The 20,344-nt window shown below is 38.4% G+C and overlaps 2 protein-coding genes across 4 annotated transcripts in view; both read left to right on the forward strand.

Moving 5' to 3' along the window:
- Positions 1 to 4,614, forward strand: part of GGCT (gamma-glutamylcyclotransferase) — a 10,122-nt gene extending 5,508 nt beyond the window's left edge. Inside the window, exons 3-4 of the mRNA XM_040472347.1 lie at positions 1,379 to 1,514; positions 4,098 to 4,614. Coding sequence (XP_040328281.1) covers positions 1,379 to 1,514; positions 4,098 to 4,241 — 280 coding nt within the window. The 3' untranslated portion in view covers positions 4,242 to 4,614. The remainder of the gene's footprint in view (positions 1 to 1,378; positions 1,515 to 4,097) is intronic.
- Positions 4,615 to 5,059: 445 nt separating this feature from the next.
- Positions 5,060 to 20,344, forward strand: part of NOD1 (nucleotide binding oligomerization domain containing 1) — a 96,260-nt gene continuing 80,975 nt past the window's right edge. Inside the window, exons 1-2 of one of the 3 annotated variants that reach the window (XM_040472339.1) lie at positions 5,060 to 8,000; positions 17,562 to 18,866. The gene's annotated coding sequence lies outside the window, so the exon portion shown is untranslated. Of the gene's footprint in view, positions 8,001 to 17,492; positions 18,867 to 20,344 lie in introns of those variants that run through there. The other 2 variants (XM_040472338.1, XM_040472337.1) reach the window with 2 other exon arrangements.

Below are 20,344 nucleotides of genomic sequence, written 5' to 3' on the forward strand. Positions count from 1 at the left end.
GACCGCGAGATCGTGACCTGGCTGAAGTCGGACGCTTAACCGACTGCGCCACCCAGGCGCCCCTACTCTTTTCTTTTTAAGTAGGGTTCATGCCCAGCATAGAGCCCAATGGGGGGCTTGAACTCACAACCCTGAGATCAAGACCTGAGCTGAGATCAACAAGAGTTGAACACTTAACCAACTGAGCCATCCAGGCACCCAGAGGTCACACGTTCTAATTAAGATTTGGGGAGGATGTTTATAATCTCTTCTGCAAAAAATGGAAGCCCTTATTTTTGTTCTTTTTATCTTTTTTTTTTTTTAATTTTTTTTTTTCAACGTTTATTTATTTTTGGGACAGAGAGAGACAGAGCATGAACGGGAGAGGGGCAGAGAGAGAGGGAGACACAGAATCGGAAACAGGCTCCAGGCTCTGAGCCATCAGCCCAGAGCCTGACGCGGGGCTCGAACTCACAGACCGCGAGATCGTGACCTGGCTGAAGTCGGACGCTTAACCGACTGCGCCACCCAGGCGCCCCTGTTCTTTTTATCTTTTATAAAAAAAATCTCTTTGCAGTTTCATATTGTGAAAAGTCACAAAGATGTTTGTAATTATTGCATTTTCTTAATTGGTTTCAAAGCAGTTCAATTTTTATTAGAGTCAGTTTTTATCTATTTTTTATTTTTTTATTTTTTTAATTTTTTTTCAACGTTTTTATTTATTTTTGGGACAGAGAGAGACAGAGCATGAATGGGGGAGGGGAAGAGAGAGAGGGAGACACAGAATTGGAAACAGGCTCCAGGCTCCGAGCCATCAGCCCAGAGCCTGTAGAGTCAGTTTTTAAAAAACAATTCTTTAAGGTAGTAGTTGAATCAGTAAAAAAGTAATAATAATTTATAAAAACTTTGATAACATATCAGAAATGCTTTGATACTTTTTATAACTAGGACTCAAGAGTTGTATGGTAGAGCATGTATACAAAGAAAGCTGGCAGAATAGAGTAGGACTTGATAAGAACAGATTATCTGACATGCTTCATACTTTATGTCACTGGTGAATGAGAGTGAACCATTCTCTACTTTTCTCTGGGTGGATATTCTCTTGCTTAGTAGCCTAGAGAACAATGTTTAGGGGTACAAAGATTGAAATAACTACATTCAAGCATGTTTTCCAATAGAATAAATATAGAGATCTGTTAGAAGTATACCAAGTAATAGTAAGGCTGAGGCTTTCTACTTGGAATGCTAGGTTTACTTTTGATGTGGTAATTTTATAATATGTTCTACTATATCCCCAAATACATAGGGAGGACATATATCCATATACAGTTAAATTTTTAATTCAGTAAGCTAACTTGGCTAAGTCATGTATGTTAAAATTTGGCTGTTCTGGTTTCAGGCAAGAAGGAGTTAAAAGTGGAACATATGTCCCAATAGAAGTTAATGTTTATACTCAAGAAGGAAAAGAAATAACTTGTCGAAGTTATCAGATGAAAAATTATGAGAGTGCTCCCCCATCTCCCCAGTATAAAAAGGTAAGCTACTTACAAAGACTTTTGGCGATTGCTCTTTAATTTTCACTGAGCTAAGCTAAAAAATATCTTGTTTTAATAAGACTTGGTGTATGTTAAATTCTACATGAACACTTCATTTTAATCAAAATGTTTTTTTTTTTTTTAATTTTTTTTTTCAATGTTTATTTATTTTTGGGACAGAGAGAGACAGAGCATGAACGGGGGAGGGGCAGAGAGAGAGGGAGACACAGAATCGGAAACAGGCTCCAGGTTCTGAGCCATCAGCCCAGAGCCTGACGCGGGGCTCGAACCCACGGACCGCGAGATCGTGACCTGGCAGAAGTCGGACGCTTAACCGACTGCGCCACCCAGGCGCCCCTAATCAAAATGTTTTTAATGCAAATATGATATTACCTAACATGCAAATGCAAATCGAAAGTGTTCAGATTTATTTGTAACAATAGAACCATGTTCCTAGCATGTATTTATTTTAAAAAACTTTTAGGGGGCGCCTGGGTGGCTCAGTCGGTTAAGCGGCCGACTTCGGCTCAGGTCACGATCTCGTGGTCCGTGAGTTCGAGCCCCGCGTCGGGCTCTGTGCTGACTGCTCAGAGCCTGGAGCCTGTTTCAGATTCTGTGTCTCCCTCTCTCTCTGACCCTCCCCCGTTCATGCTCTGTTTCTCTCTGTCTCAAAAATAAATAAGAACGTTAAAAAAAAAAAAAAATAAATAAATAAAATAAAAAACTTTTAGAAATATACATGAGCCATAATTCTAGACATGTATTTTCTTTCCTAAAGTAGAAAATAACACATATATGTAAATTTTTGGTAGATTTATTCTATACATAGGCTTTTGTAATCATTTTTTTCTTCCACAAACCAGTATTTCATAGCACCAAGATTTATTTTTATGGAGAAAAAAATATATTTCCTACTACTGAAATGTTTCCATCCCTGGATGGAGGGAAAAAAGTTACACTGTCTTTCAAAATCAGAGAAACCACTCCCACAAGCATAGAAAAAGAATGTGGGATAGAAACCCCACAATCCCTTTTTAGAAACCCAAACTTAGGTACTATTGGAAGGCCTAATCAGGACATAGCACCTGGAGTGGATGACCCAGTTCCTGGGCCTAATCTGGAATTGTCTAGAATTAGCGTGGTATGGATCTGGGAAGTACAACTGAACATAGTTGCTATTTATTCCCTCATGTGTAATTTAGAGGTAGAGTAGGCTCCAGGATTAAACTAAAACTGCTCCCTATAAGCCATAAATTTAAAAAAAAATTGTTTTTAATGTTTATTTTTGAGAGAGAGAGAGAGAAAAACAGAGCACGAGCAGGGGAGGGGCAGAGAGAGAGGGAGACACAGAATCCAAAGCAGGTTCCAGGCTCCAGGCTGTCTGCACAGAGCCCGATGTGGGGCTCGAACTCACAAACCATGGGACCATGACCTGAGCTGAAGTCAGACATTCAACCAACTGAGCCACCCAGGCGCCCCAAACTATAACTTTTTTTGAAGAATCGTGTTTTTTCTTAATAGATCATGCCAACCTCATACAATAATTTTTTGTCTTAATATAAAAATATTTTAAATTCGTTGGAATGACTAGAATCAAAAACATAAGAAATAACAAATGTTAGTGAGGGTGTGGAGAAAAAGAAACCCTGATGCACTGCTTGTAGGAATGCAAATTGGTGCAGCCACTGTGGAAACCAGTGTGGAGGTTCCTCAAAAAATTAAATAGAACTATCATATGATCCAGGAATTCCACTACTGGGTTTTTACCCAAAGAAAATGAAAACATTAATTTGAAAAGATATATGCACCCCTATGTTTATCACAGCATTTATTTACAATAGCAAAATTATGGATGCTACCCAGGTGTCCATCAATAGTCAATAATATGGATAAATAAGATGAGACGTGTGTGTGTGTGTGTGTGTGTGTGTGTGTGTGTGTGTGTACGTGTACACAATATATACACAATGGAATATTACTCGGCTGCAAAAAAGATCTTGCTATTTGTAACCGCATGGATGGACCTAGAAGGTATAATGCTAAGTGAAATAAGTCAGACAGAAAGACAAATACCACATGATTTCATTCATATGTGGAATTTGTGAAATAAAACAAAAGAACAAACAAAAAATACCCAGACTCTTAAACACAGAGAACAAACTGGTGCTTGCCAGAATGGAGGTGGATGAGGTGATGGGTGAAATAGGTGAAGGGAATTAAGAGCACACTTATCATGATGAACACCAAGTAATGTAAAGAACTGTTGAATCATTATATTGTGTATCTGAAACTAATACAACATTGTATGTTAATTATACTTCAGCTTTTAAAAACATGTTAAATCATGTTACTGAGTAAAATTGAAATTCAATGAGGATGTGTCATGTGACTTTGAAAACTCCCAGCACATTCATGCTTACTTTGAGGGGAATGACTCTGTGTCTGTATTTTGTCCTGTAATTATTTATTCTAGAGTTATCTGAAAGCTAATATTTCACACTTGATACAGCACATGAAGCTGTGGTATATTAAATTATGTTCCTAACTAAAAGGTTTTTTGTTTGTTTGTTTAACCATTTCTAGGTCATTTGCCTAGGTGCAAAAGAAAATGGTTTGCCACTGGAGTATCAAAAGAAGTTACATGCAATAGAACCAAATGACTACAAAGGAGAAGTCTCAGAAGAAATTGAAGACATTATCAAAAAGGGAGAAACAAAAACTCACTAGAACATAACAGAATAGATCTACAGATATTTTCTGTATGTGCTAATATATTTTTAACGTTTAGAACAGGAATCTGAGGTATCTCTGTGTTCAACAGTGCTCTGAAAGGATATCTTACTAAGGTGATTCCTTGTTTTCAGACTATAAAAAGAAACTAGGTTAGGAATTAGATGATTGAAAAGGGGGCCGGGAGGCACTGGAATGCATGACAAATGGATGCAGGTACTCCTATGAACAAAGTTATTTTCTGCATTTGAGTGTATCCTTGCTCTGTGACAAAGGAGAGATTTGCAATTTAATGATCGTGCTGGTGAATTGCTCTGCTCTGGGATTTTTTTTTATCAGCTTAATAAAGAGCGAGCAAACTGCTGAGACAGCTGATGATAATTTTTTTTTTTTTTAATTTAAAAGTGGCATACTGTTCTTAGAGAAATAAATGTATTTGTGGTTGAACCTCTATTCCCTACTAAAGTACTAGATTTCACTTTAAGAGACTCATATCATCACACATACTGGGTCTGGCGTTGGCTCTACACAGTCCGTACTAGAGGATTATTGCATAGACTCTAGAACCACACAGCCTAGGATCAGTTATCAGTTCCACCACGTTCTAGCTGGGAAACTGGGTTTTCTTACTTTGTGCCTCAGTTTCCTCATCTATAGAGTGAGGGCAGGTGAAACACCTATGTCTTAGGATTGTTTTGAGAAGTAAATATATGTAATGAGCTTCGAACAGAGGCTGACGCATAATAAGTATTAGAAATCACTAATGTTCTTATTAAAGAATTAAGTTTATACAGAGCCATCCTTGGAACAGAGGGAACACGTTTTATGGAAGCTCCAATTTGACTCTTGGCTTCTTAAATTTATTTACTGAACAAATGGAGGAAAGAAGAGTCATGAATAAAACAGCACTGGTTATTAAAAAATCAGATCTCTGGAATGCAGCGAGCTGGACTTTTGAAACAGGTTATTGGAATGAAGTGAGCTAGGTGCAGGAACATAAAATAAAGATTTGGTTTGTTCTCTTAGGAAAAATAACTTTTCAGCTACAGCTGCTGTAGTGGAACTGAACCATAGACTTCAGGTTAGATCATGTTTTATAGCTGTTACACCTCACTGTTTTCAAGTACACCCTCCAATATTCTAGTTTTCTCCAGTTCTTAACTCCTCCCAGGAAGACCAAGTTTGTCAGTACCTGGAACTCAGTTATGGTAATATAGTGAGCAAGGCTCCGTTTTGGTGTAAAAATAGATTATTCTAGTAATCTATTTCACCCACCTAAAATGACAATTTTCATTAAGGAATTTGAAACTCAATAAAACCTTCATGTCTGGCCTTTTGACAAAAATCTGATAATCATGAGGAATATTGCTTTGCCAGTCATTTTCAAAGAAGTACTACCAAATGTCGTAAACAAGGGATTTGCATTTCTATCAGTGATTTTGGCCCTCCATCTACAATACAACCAACTCCTGGATAAACTATTAGCAGTTTTTGAAAAGCATTTCTGGGCTTGCAAGAAAATAAGGAAAATCTTCAAGGCATACCAATCCCTTTCCCACAAAAAGAAAGAAGATAAACTGTTTTCTAGCACTGTACCTGACATCTTTGCATACAAATGCCAATTATAGCCCTGGAATTTGACTACTAACCCTTGAGCAATCCTGCTGCAGGACAGGAAAACAACCTGAGAATTCTGTATGAAACTAGGATGCTTCAAGACAACTAAAATCCCTAAATTAGTAAGATTAGTGGCTTCCAGCAGAGGCAAATGCAAATTCTCTCTGAAGAAGGCAATTCTAATTTAGGTCCTCAGAATCTCCACCTAAAAAATTTTAAGATAAGGAAAATGATATAAGTGACAACAAAAATCATCTAGATCCCTAAGGTTTTGAGGTACTGATCAAAAACAGTGTAAGTATATAGACTGACTTCTGAAAAGATGGAGTAGACATACTCTTTCTTACTCCTTTAGTTAAGTACAACTAATAAGACTCTAAAAGAGGGAGAGGAAGACTAGCCAGGGACCTCAGGACCCAAGACAACATGGTACTGGGTTGTCTCAGGCTTGTAGCTGAAGAAGCCAGCAATCAAAGTACCAATGAGTTCAGACAAGCAAAACAAGGAAAACCTACTCTGTAGTCAAAGGAATAGGAAATAGACAATCTAGCAAAATGAAACTTTCAGAGAATAAAAATGCTCTCCAGCCAAATACCACAAAGAAAAATTGTGGGTCCCCCCCCCATCTCTACACATGCCAGGAAAAGTCAGGAGGGGAGCCTAGACTTAACACCCTCACCAGGCTGTAATGGGGCACCCTAACATTGTCCCCTACCACAACTACCAGGGTGGTGCCAGAAAAGGCTGAGTAGGAAGCTACCCAGCCATAACAGGCCTTCCCTCTTCCCCCACTCACCATAGTGTTAGTAGAGACCATGCAGGGATCCTGGACTTCCAACTGCCCATCTGGCAGTAACAAGGTGCCTCCCTCTCTGCTGGGGTGGTGTCAGAGGCCAAGTGGTAGGTCAGGACTTTCATCACCACCCAGTGGTAAAAACGCCACCCTCCCCTGTTATATTAGTGAGGGCCATGTAGTGGGCAGTAATAAGACATTCCCACTCCTAGGAGCTGGGGAAGGACCAGTGGAGGCTTACTGGGGAGTTGGAACTTACACTTGCACTCAGCAGTAACAAGATACACCCTTGGGTGACAACAGTAGCTAAGTGGGAACCTGAACTTCAGCCTCCATTTAGCAATATCAAGGCAATGACCCTTGCCTTCTACTGGAGTGGTTTCAGGTTAAACTAACTAAAGTAGATCCTAATAAGATGCAGAGCCTTATAATTTCCAGAATGTCCAGGTTTTAATTGAAAATCAATTCCAAGAGCCAGGAAGATCTTAAACTGAGAAAAGATCATTGGTAGATGTCAAAACAATTATGTTATGTTAGAGGAAAGAAGCAGTGAACTGGAAGAGAGAACAATAGAAACTGTACTATCTAACCGAGAAAAAAATTAACAGCCTCAAGGACCTATGGGGCTATAATAGATGATTTAACATTCATGTCATGGGACTCTCAGAAGGAGAGGAGAAAAAAAAAAGGACAGGAGAAAGGGGAGGCTGAAAAAGTACCCACAGAAATAACATCTTAAATGTACTAAATTTGGCGAAAGACATAAACCTATAGATTCGAGAAGCTGAGTGAAGCCATGACAGTTTCATGTGGTTTAGTCTAACACACCTAACTCCCAAGTGGGTGGAATTAGCAAGAGTGTACATAAAATGTCCAGCACAATGTCTGATATACAGCCGTTGCTTAGTAAGCAGTAGTTAACATTAGAAGGAGGTGAAGGAGGAACTGAATGAACCCCAACAAGCCCAAAGAAATCCACACCAGACACTTTATAGTCAAACTTGTAACTAACTACAAAAATTCTTGAGGGCAGCGAATGAGAGAGGACACCTCACCGGCAGAAGAAACCATTCAAATGACACCAGATTTCTCATCAGAAACCGTGAACGCCAAAAGGAAGTAGCACATTTTGCAAGTGCTGAAAGAAAACTGTCAAATCAGAATCCAGTGAAAATAGCTTGTGAGAGTTATTAAGAGAAAATTAAGACATTCTCAGATGAAGGAAAACTAGAAACATTTGTTGCTAGCAGACCTACCCTAAAACAATAGCTGAAGAAAGTTTTCTAAGCAGAAAGGAAGACATTTTAAAAAGGAACTGAAACATCAGAAAGGGAAAAAGTAACATGGTAAGCGAAAATATGAGTAAAAACAATAGACTTCTCTTGAGTTTCTGAAATAGTGGTTGAAGCAAAAATTATAATGTTCTAAATATATGTAGAAGTAGAAGTAATATTTAAAATAGGAGGAAAGTAAAGGGAAGTAAGGTTTCTATACTTCATTTGAACTGGTAAAATGACACTAGTACCTGAAAAATTATATGTGTGTGTGTGTGTGTGTGTGTGTGTGTGTGTGTGTGTGTGTGTGTAGTAATAGCTAGAGAAATGACTAAAACAAGTTATACAAACCGATACACTTAAAAACACTATAGGGGCGCCTGGGTGGCTCAGTCGGTTAAGGGTCCGACTTCAGCTCAGGTCACGATATCACGGTCCGGGAGTTCCAGCCCCGCTTCGGGCTCTGGGCTAATGGCTCAGAGCCTGGAGCCTGTTTCGGATTCTGTGTCTCCCTCTCTCTCTGCCCCTCCCCCGTTCATGCTCTGTCTCTCTCTGTCTCAAAAAATAAATAAACGTTTAAAAAAATAAAAAAAAAACCACTATAGATAAACAAGAATGGAATTCAATGGGATCCCTCGGTGGCACAGACGGTTAAGTGTCTGACTTGATCTTGGCTCAGGTCATGATCTCATGGTTTGGGAGTTCAAGCCCCACATCAAGCTCTGTGCGGATGACGCAGAGCCTGCTTGGGATTCTGTCTCTCCTCTCTGACCCTTCCCTGCTTGTGAGCATACACACACACACACGTTCTCTCTCTCTCTCTCTCTCTCTCTCTCTCTCAAAATAAATAGACATTAAACAATTTTTTTAATGGAATTAAAAAAAAATGTTCAAGCAACCTACAGAAAGTCATAGAAGAGGAAACAGAAATGAAAACAAAACAAAATAGAACCAAATAGAAAAAAAAATAAGATGGCACACTTAAACCCTAACATATCAATAATTAAATTCAATAAATCTCAATACACCATTTAAAACACAGAAATTGGCAGAGTGGATTAAAAATATGACCCAGCCTTATGCTGTCTACAAGAAACTCACTTCACTAACAATATAAGCAGTTTGAAAGTAAAGGGATGGAAAGATATATATGCTACAAACGTTAATAAAAAGAAAGAATGAGTGGCTATATTAATATCAGATAAAGTAGATTTTGAAGCAAAGAAAATTATCAGAGACAGGGGGCATTATAGTAACCCTTACCAATTCATTTTCTGAAACTAGTATTACCCTGGTACTAAAACCGAAGAATAATATTCCATTGTATATGTATATACATGTATATATACATATGTATGTATATGTATATGTATATACATGTATATATATATGTATATGTATATATATGTATGTGTGTATATATATATATATTATATTGGTATCTATCTTGGCTATCGTAAGTAATGCTAAAGGTGCATATACCTTTTGAATTAGTATTTTTGCTTCCTTTGCATAAATACCAGGTAGTGGAATTACTAGTTCATATGATAATTCTGTTGTTAATTTTTTGAGGAACCTCCATACTGTTTTCCACAGTGGCTGCACCAATTTGTGTTCTCACCAACAGTGCACAAAGGTTCCCTTTTCTTCACATCCTCACCAACACTTATTATTTCTCATCTTTGTGATTCTAGCCATTCTGACAGTTGTGAAGTTTTATCTCATTGTGGTTTTGATTTCTATTTCCCTAATGATTAGTGATGTTGAGCATCTTTTGATGTATCTCTTGGCCATTGTCTTCTTTGGAATAATGTCTCTTGATGTCCTTTGCTTATTTTTTAATCAGATTATTTATTTCTTTAGTGTTGACTTGTATCAGTTCTTTCTTTTTTTAATGTATAGATGATTGCATTTACTTTTTAAAAAATTTTTAACATTTATTTACTTTTGAGAGAGAGAGAGAGAGATAGAGTGCAAGTAGGAGAGGAGCAGAGAGAGAGAGGGGGAAACACAGAATCTGAAGCAGGCTCCAGGCTCTGAGAGGTCAGCACAGAGCCCAACACAGGGCTCTAACTCACGAACTGTGAGATCATGACCTGAGCCAAAGTTGGATGCTTAACCGACTGAGCCACCCAGGGTTGTATCAGTTCTTTATATGTTTTGAAAATTAACTCCTTATTAGGTAGATCATTTGCAAATATCTTCTACCATTCAGTAGGTTGCTTTTTGTCTTGTTTTTTTACTGTGCAAAAGCTTTTTATTTTGGTTTAGTCCCAGTAGTTTAATTTTGTTTTCGTTTCCTTTGCCTGAGGAGAAATATTTAGAAAAATGTTTCAATAGCCAGTGACGAAGGAATGACTACCTATGTTATCTTCTAGGAATTTTATGGTGTTGGGTCTCACATCTAGGTCTTTAATCCATTTTGAGTTTATTTTTGCATATGGTGTAAGAAAGTGGTCCAGTTTCATTGTTTTGCATATAGCTGTCCAGTTTCCCCAATGCCATTTGTTGAAGATAATATCTTTCCTATTGTATTTGCACTCTAGAGAGGAATTGATGATAGAAATGTGGGTTTATTTCTGGGTTTTCTATTCTATTCCATGGATCCATGTGTCTATTTTTGTGCCATACCATACTGTTTTGACTACTACAACTTTGTAGTATATTTTGAAATCTGGGCTCGTGATACCTTCAGTTTTGTTCCTCCTTTTCAAGATTGCTTTGGCTATTCGTGATCTTTTGTGGTTCCATACAAATTTTAGAATTATTTATTCTACTTCTGTGAAAAATGCTGTTGGCACTTTGGTAGGGAATGCATTAAGTCTGTAGATTGCTTTGGGTAGGATGGACACTTTAATGATGTTTATTCTTTCAGTCCATGAGCATGGAATATATTTCCATTTGTTTGGGTCATCTTCAATTTCTTTCATCAGTGTTTTATAGTTTTTGGAGTACAATATTTCACCTCCTTGGGTTATGTTTTTTCTATGGTATTTCATTCCTTTGGGTGCAATTGGAAATGGGATTGTTTTCTTTTCTTTTCTTTTTAATGTTTATTTATTTTGAGAGAGAAAGAGAGAGCAGGGAGGGGCAGAGAGAATCCCAAGCAGGCTCCATACTATCAGCACAGAGCCTGATGTGGAGATTGATCTCACAAACCATGAGATCATGACCTGAGCCAAAATCAAGAGTCAGATGCTTAACTGACTGAGCCACCCACGTGACCTTGATTGTTTTCTTTTTTTTTTTTTAGCTTTTGTTTATTTTTTAATGTGTATTTATTTATTTTTCAGAGAGAATGTATGAACAGGGGAGGGACAGACAGAGAAGGAGACAGAGAATCCGAAGCAGGCTCCATGCTGCATCACAGGACTTGAACTCATGAATCATGAGATCATGACCTGAGCCAAAGTCAGACACTTAACCGACTGAACCACCCAGCCACCCCGAAGCTTATATTTTAATTCCAGTTCGTTAATATACAGTGTTATATTAGTTTCAGGTGTACAATATAATGATTCAAACATGTCATACATCACCTGGTGCTCATCACATGTGTGCTTCTTAATCCCCATCACCTATTTAATCCATCTCCCCTCCTCCAACTTCCCCTCTAATAACCATCAGTTTGTTCTCTATAGTTAAGGGTCTGTTTCTTGGTTTAGCTCTCTCTCTCTTTTCCTCTTGCTCATTTGTTTTGTTTCATAAATTTCACATACGAGTGAAATCATATGGTATTTGTCTTTCTGATTTATTTTGCTTAACAACATCCACGTTGTTGCAAATGGCAAAGTTTCATTCCTTTTTATGGCTGAATAATATTCATTGTATATATGTACCACATCTTCTTTATCCATTCATCCATCGATGGACACTTGGGCTGCTTCCGTATCTTGGCTATTATAAATAATGCTTAATAAACACAGGGTTTGCATGTAACCCTTTGAATTAATGTTTTTGTATTCTTTGGGTACCTACCCAGTAGTGTGATTGCTGGATCATAGGGTCGGTCTATTTTTAACTTTTTGAGGAATCTTCATACTGTTTTCCACAATGGCTGCTCCAGTTTGCATTCCCACCAACAGTGTAGTAGGGTTCCTTTTTCTCCACATTCTCACCAGCATCTGTTGTTTCTGATGTTGTTGATTTTAGCCATTCTGACAGGTGTGAGGTAATATCTCATTGTGGTTTTGATTTGCATTTCCCTGATGATGAGTGATGTTGAGCATCTTTTCATGTGTCTGTATGTCTTCTTCGGAGAAATGTCTGTTCATACGTTCCGTCCATTTTTTAAATTGGATTATTTGAGTTTGGGGGGTGTTGAGTTGTATCAGTTCTTTATATATTTTGGATACTAACACATTATTGGATATGTCTTTCTTCTCCCATTCAATAGGTTGCCTTTTAGTTTTGTTGATTGTTTCCTTCACTGTGCAGAAACTTTTTATTTTGATGTAGTCCCAATAGTTTATTTTTGCTTTTATTTCCCTTGCCTCATGAGACATATCTAAAAAAATGTTGTTATGGCTGATGTCAAAGAGATTACTACCTGTGCTCTCTTCTAGGACTTTTATGGCTTCAGGTCTCACATTCAGGTATTTAATCCATTTGACTTTATTTTTGTGTATGATGAAAGAATCACCCAGTTTCATTCTTTTGCATGTAGCTGTCCAGTTTTCCCAATACCATTTGTTGAAGTGTCATCTTCACTTTCTTTCATTGATGTTTTATAGTTTTCAGAATATAGTTCTTTCACCTCTTTGGTTAGGTTTATTCTTCTTGTCATTTTGGTGCATTTGTAATTGGGAATACTTTCTTAATTTCACTTCTGCTGCTTCATTATCAGGGTATAGAAATGCAGCCAATGTCTGCATATATTTTGTGTCCTGCAACTTTGCTGAATCCATTTATTAATTTGAGTAGTTTTTTAGTGGAGTCTTTGGGGTTTTCTGTATATATGGTATCATGTCATTTATAGATAGTGAAAGTTTTACTTCTTCCTCATGAATTTGGATACCTTTTTATTTCTTTTTCTTGTCTGATTGCTGTGGCTTGGATTTCCATTTCTAAGCTTAATAAAAGTGGTGAGACTGGACATCCTTGTCTTGTTCCTGATGTTAGAGAAAAATTCTCAGTTTTTCACCTTTGTGACGTTAGCAGTGGGATTTTCATATATGGCCTTTATTAGGTGGAGATACATTCCCTCTAACCCTACTTTGTTGAGAGTTTTCATCACGAATGGATGTTTTACTGTGCCAAATGCTTTTTCTGCATCTACTGAGATGATCATAATTTTTTTATCCTTTCTCTTGTTAATGTGATATATCACATCTATTAATTTGTGAATATCAAGCTAGCCCTACATTCCTGGAAGAAATCCTACTTGATCATGGCAAATGATTTTTTAAATGTATTCTTGGATTCCATTTGCTAATATTTTGTTAAGGATTTTTGCACCTGTGTTCATTAGAGGTATTGGTCTGTAGTTTTCTTTTTTTGCAATATCTTTATGTGGTTTTGTGATTGGGGGTAATGCTGACCTTATAAAATGAATATGGGAGCTTTCCTTCCTCCTCTATGTTTTGGAACAGTTTGAGAATAATTGGTATTAACTCTTCTTCAAATATTTGGTAGAATTCAACTGAGAAGCCACCTGGTCCTGGACTTTTGTGTTTTGGGAGTTTTTTTTATTACTGATTCAATTTCAATACTAATAATTGATCTGTTCAAATCTTCTATTTCCTCATGAATCAGTTTTGGGAGGTTATATGTTTCTAGGAATTTATCCATTTATTCTAGGTTGCCCAATTTATTGGCATATAATTTTTTATAATATTCTCTTATAATCCTTTGTAAGAGAATATTATAAATAATAAATATAATTCTGTGGTGTTGGTTGTTATTTCTCCTCCTTTATTTGTGATTTTATTTATTTGAGTCCTCTTTTTTCTTTTTGATGAGTCTGGCTAAAGGTTTATCAATTCTGTTGATCTTTTAAAGAACCAGTTCCTGGGATGCCTAGCTGGCTCAATCAGTAGAACATGTGACTCTTGATCTCAAGGTCATGTGTTCAAACCCCACATTGGGCCTAGAGCTTACTTAAAAACGAACAAACAACCAGCTCCTGGTTTCATTTGTCTGTTCTATTTTTTTAATCTTTATTTCATTTATTTCTGCTCTCATCTTTATTATATACTTCATTTTAATGGCCTTGGACTTTGTTTATTCTTATTCTTCTAGCTCCTTTAGGTATATGGTTAGGTTGTTTATTTGAGATTTTCCTTGCTTCTTGAGGTACACCTGTATTGCTATAATCTTCCCTCTTAGCTTTTGCTGCATCTCAAAGATTTTGGACAATTGTGGTTTTACTTTCATTTGTCTCCATGACTTGATTTCCTCTTTGATTTCTTGATTGACCCATTCACTGTTTAGTAGCATGTTATTTAGTCTTCATGTATTTGTGTTCTTTCCAGATTTTTTCTTGGATTGCTTTTTTTTTTTTTTTTTAAGTAGGCTCCATGTGCACTGTGGAGCCTAACACAGAGTTCGCTCATGATCCTGAGATCAAGACCTGAGCTATGATCAAGAGTCAGATGCTTAACCAAATGAGCCACTCAGGTGCCCCTCTTGTGATTGATTTCTAGTTAAATATCACTGTGGTCAGAAAAGATGCATGGTATGATTTCAATCTTTTTAAATTCATTGAGATTTGTTTTGTGGCCTAAAAAGTGATCTATTCTGAAGAATGTTTCATGTGCACTTAAAAAGAATGTGTATTCTGCTGTATTGGGATGGAATGTTTGAATGTATCTGTTAGGTACATGTGGTCCAAAATGTCATTCAAAGTCACTGTTTCCTTGTTAATTCTCTATCTGGATGACCTATCTCTTGCTGTAAGTGGGGTGTTAAAGTCCCTAACTATTATTGGATTACTGTCAATTTCTTCCTTTATGTCTGCTTCCTTTATGTCTGCTAATATTTATGTTGCTTTATGTATTTAGGTGCTTTCATATTGAGTGCATAAATATTTACAATTGTTATATTCTTTTGTTGGATTGTTCCCTTCATCACTCCTTCTTTGTCTCTTGTTACAGTTTTTGTTTTGTCCAATGTAAGCATTACTAACCCAGCTTTCTTTTTACCATCTGCATGGTAAATATTTTGCCATTCCTTCACTTTCTTTTTTTTTTCTAAATGTTTATTTATTTATTTTGGGTAGAGAGGGAGAGGGGGAGGGGGAGGGGGAGAGAGAGAGATTGAGAGAGAGCAGGGAGGGGCAGAGAGAGAGGGAGAGAGAATCCCAAGCAGGCTCTGCCAGTGCAGAGCTTGACACGGGGCTCAAACCCACCAATCGTGAGATGATGACCTGAGCCGAAGTTGGATGCTTAACTGACTGAGCCACCCAGGCACCTTTCCATCCCCTCACTTTCAATCTGCATGCCTTTTTAGGTGTGAAGAAAGTCTCTTATAGGCAAGATATAGATAAGCCTTGCTTTTTGATCCATTTTATCACCCTATGTCTTTTGATTGGAGCATTTAGTCCATTTATATTCAAAGTAGTTATTAATAGATATGTACTTGTTGCCATTTTGTTACTTGTGGTCATTTTTGCAGTTCTTCTCTGTTCCTTTCTTCTCTTGCTCTCTTCACTTGTGGTCTGATGGCTTTCTTTAGTGATGTGCTTGGATTTCTTTCTCTTTATTTCTTTGATTTGTGGTTATCATTAGGATCATATATAACATCTTATGTATATAGCAGTCTATATTAAGTTGATGGTCACTTAAATTTGAACATATTCTAAAAGCACTGTATTTTTACTCCCCTCACCCATTTTATGTGTATGATACCACACTTTACATCCTTTTATTTTGTGAATCCCTTGACTAATTTTTATAGATACAATTGATTTTACTGTTTTTGTCCTTTTACCTCTGTAGTGGTTTTATATGTGATTGATCTACTACTTTTATTATGTATGTAGTTTCCTGTGAAATGTTTTCCTTTCATAATTTTCTTATTCCTCATTATGGCCTTTTCTTTCCACTCCAAGAATCCATTTAGGGGTGCCTGGTGGCATGCAACTCTTGATCTCAGGGTAGTGAGTTAGAGCCCCATGTTGAGTATAGTGATTACTTAAGAAAAAAAAAATTTTAATTCCATTTAGGGGTGCCTGGGTGGCTCAGGCAGTTAACCATCTACTCTTGGTTTTGGCTTAGATCATGATGTCATGGTTTGTGAGTTCGAGCCCCACTTCAGGCTCTGTGGTCTGTCTCCCTCTCTCTCTCTGCCCCTCCCCTGCTCTCACTCTCTCTCTCAAAATAAATAAAAGAATTCTGTTTAATGTTTCTTGTAAGATTGGTTTAGTGGTGATGAATTCCTTTAACTTTTATTTGTCTGGGAAACTCTTTATCTCTCCTTCTATTCTGAATGATAAGCTTGCTATCAATGCTAGGCACTTTGAATATGTCATGCCACTCCCTTCTGTCCTGCAAAATTTCTACTGAAAAATTGGCTGATAGCCTTATGGGGTTCCTCTTGTATGTAACTGTTTTCTTTTTTCTTCCTGCTTTAAAATTTTTCTCCTAATCACTGCTTTTTGCCATTTTCATTATTACCTGTCTTGGTATGGACCTTCTTGGGTTGATTTTGTTGGGAAATTTTTAGCTATTATTTCTTAAAAATAAAATTTCTGCCCCCTTTTCTCTCTCTTCTCCTTCTGGGACCCCTATAATGTGAATGTTATTACACTTGATGGTGTCTCTGAATCCCCCTAACCTATTGTCATTTTTTTATTATTCTTTTTTGTTTTTGCTGTACAGCTTGATTGTTTTCCATTACTCTGTCCTCCAGGTTGCTGATCCATTCTTCTGCTTTTTCTACTCTATATTGTTTCCATCTTGTATATTTTTAATTTCAGTTATTGAGTTCTTCATCTCCAGTTGGTTCTTTTTTATATTTTTATCTCTTTGTAAAGGGTCTCACTGAGGTCCTCCACTCTTTTCTCAAGTCCAATAAGTATCTTTTTTTAAAAATATATTTATTGGGGCGCCTAGGTGGCTTGGTCGGTTAAGCATCCGACTTCAGCTCAGGTCATGATCTCATGGTCCGTGAGTTTGAGCCCCACGTCGGGCTCTGTGCTGACAGCTCAGAGCCTGGAGCCTGTTTCAGATTCTGTGTCTCCCTCTCTCTCTGCCCCTCCCCTGTTCATGCTCTGTCTCTCTCTGTCTCAAAAATAAATAAACGTTAAAAAAAATTAAAAAAATATATATTTATTTAGTTTTGAGAGACAGAGTGAGACAGAGTGTGGGGGGGGGAGGGGCAGAGAGAGAGGGAGACAAAATCTGAAGCAGGCTCCAGGCTCTGAGCTGTCAGCAAAGAGCCCAACGTGGGGCTCAAACCCATGAACCATGAGATCATGACCTGAAACAAAGTCAGATGCTTAACCAACTGATCCACCCAGGCTCCTCAAGTCTAGTATCTTTATGACCATTACTTTGAATCCTTAATCAGGCATACTGCTTATCTCCATTTCATTTAGCTTCTTTGCTGTGGTTTTGTCCTTTTCTTTCCTTTGGGACATATTCCTCTGTCTCTTCATTTTGTCTAACTCTCATGTTTGTTTTTATGTATTAGGAAATTCAGTTACATCTCCTGAACTTGAAAGGAGTGACCTTATGAAGAAGAGTTCCTGTAGTACCCTATAGCACAATGTCCCCTCCTCACCAGAACCAAGCACTTCAGGGTGTCTCCTGTGTGAGTTTTGTGTGCTCTACCATTGTGGCAGATCCTTGTTTGCCTACAGTCCAGTTGTCCCTTTGTCTGTTGTGGGCCAGGTTTGATCACTGTGCTGTTAAGGGGTCAGTCTGAGACTGTCATGGGCTTGTAGTGGGGTGGTGGCAGCAATCAGACCAGATACCTGTCCTCAGCCCATTTTCTGGGGCTGCAGTAGCACCAAACTGTAAGGTGCTTTTCTCGCCTCATCCCATGAGAGGCTTTTGTTGGTGGGTTGGCCAGACATCAAGCCAGATGCCTGCAGGGGCTGCAGATGCACTGATCAGCGGGGCACTCTCTCTACACTCTCAGTTATAATGATGGGCTTCTGGGATTGTGAGTGTCCTGGTGTGTGTTGTTATCTTCCCTTCTCTCTGGGCAGGAGTCACTTTGGAGTGACAATGGTCTTGCAGGGGCTGCTTTCAGGATGAGATGTAGCAGGAGCTTCTTTGGAGAGACTTCTACCTAATGGGGAAGGTTGGATGGGGCAGATCTGCAGGAGAATGTAGGGGTGGGTCATGTGGTATGAACAAGGTAGATGGAGAGTGTTGGTGCTATTTCCTACTGGTGTCTGGCTATCTAGACTGAAGGGAAGGTGGAGAGAAATGGTTCCTGCCAGCTCTTTGATTCTTAGAGAAGTCTAAAGATCCCTGGCCCTCCAGCACACCTTCTGGGATGAGTAAATCAACCTCCTTCGGGCACACCCCAGGTGCTTTTCAAATTGCTGTCTCTATGCTGTGTCTCATTGGGGCTTCTTGTTATGCTGTCTCTTTAAGAGTGAGTACTGTTTCCTATCACCCTCCAGCCTGTTGATTTTTAAAGTACTTGGAGTTAAGCCCCTCTGGTTATAAAGACTCATGAAGTTAAGCACCACTGGTTTTCAAAGCCAAATGTTATGGGGACTCATCTTCTAAGTGCAGGTCCCCCATATCTAGAGTACCTAAGGTAGGGTCTGCTTCTTTCCGTTCTCCATGCTTGTGGTATCCCTCCTATTTATGGTTAGTTTCCTTGGGACTTTGGTTCTCAAGCCCGTCTCTGCCCCTCCTATCTTTTTTGATGTATCATCTCTACAATTAACTGTGGAATGTCTGTTCTCTCAGTCTTCACGTCATTTTCTGGATTGGATGCACTGACGTGGCTGTTATCTAGGTGTGCCCATGGGACAAGGTAAGCTTAGGATCTCACTTAGTCCACTATTTTCCAAGAACTTGAGTATCTTTTTTTCAGTTTTGTGGGGGTTTATTCCTTGGAGTGGAATTGCTGGATCATATGGTAATTCTGTTTAACCTTTTGAGGAACCATCAAACTATTTCCCACATTGGCTGAACCATTTTACATTCTTACCTGCGACATATACAATTGATTTTTTTTAAAAATGACATACTTAAGTGTAAATCTTACAAAGCATATGTAAGCCTCATATGCTGAAGACGAAAAAACACTGATGAAAGAAATCAAAGATCTAAATAAATGGAGCGACATACCATGTTCATGGATTGGAAGGCTCAACACAGTAAAGATGTCAATTCTCTCTGGTACAGGTTTAAAACAATTCCCATAAAAGTCCCAGCCAGATTATTTTCCAAAATTTATTATGACGCACCTGGGTGGCTCAGTCAGTTAAGTGTCTGACTCTGGATTTTGTCTCAGGTCATGATCTCATGGTCATGCGATCCAGACCTGTGTTGGGCTCTGTGATGGGCATGGAGTCTGCTTGAGATTCTCTCTCCCTCTGCCCCTCCCCCTGTCTAAAATAAAAAAATTAAAAATTAAACAAAAAAAATTATGTAGTAAGTCAAAGGAACTAGAGTAGGTAAAGCAATTTTGAAAAAGAAGAATAAAATGAGAAGAATCATTTCAAGACTATATGGTACTGGCAAAGGGATAAACACATAGACCAATGGAACAGAACCCAGAACCAGACCCACACAAAGGTGCAAAGGTGATTTAATGGTGATTTAATGCAACATGAGGCATCTTTGTAATGATGGAAATGTTTTGTATCTTGACCATATCAGTGCCAATGCCCTGGTTGTGATCTTGCACTGTAATTCTGGAATATACTACCATTGGGAGAAATTGGGTTAAGGGTAAATGGATCTCTCTGCATTATTTCTTCCAGCTGCACGTGAATTTGTAATTATCTCAAAATAAAAATTTTAATGAAAAACAAAACAAAAAATAACTATATTTTTTTTAATTTTTTTTCAAAGTTTTTATTTATTTATGGGACAGACAGAGACAGAGCATGAACGGGGGAGGGGCAGAGAGAGAGGGAGACACAGAATCGGAAACAGGCTCCAGGCTCCGAGCCATCAGCCCAGAGCCTGACGCGGGGCTCGAACTCACGGACCGCGAGATCGTGACCTGGCTGAAGTTGGACGCTTAACCGACTGCGCCACCCAGGTGCCCCAACTATGTATTTTTTAAAGTGATGGCATTTGGGGCACCTGGGTGGCCCAGTCAGTTAAGCACCCAACTTCTGATTTCCACCCAGGTCATGACCTCACAGTTGTGGGCTGGAGAGCCACATCGGGCTCTGTGCTGGGCATGGAGCCTGTTTGGGATTCTTTCTCTCCCTCTGCCCAACCCACCACTAAGGAAGGAAGGAAGGAAGGAAGGAAGGAAGGAAGGAAGGAAGGAAG

Source organism: Herpailurus yagouaroundi, unplaced genomic scaffold, assembly GCF_014898765.1.
Source record: "Herpailurus yagouaroundi ecotype Mexico unplaced genomic scaffold, PumYag 100, whole genome shotgun sequence".
Classification (NCBI taxonomy): domain Eukaryota; kingdom Metazoa; phylum Chordata; class Mammalia; order Carnivora; family Felidae; genus Herpailurus; species Herpailurus yagouaroundi.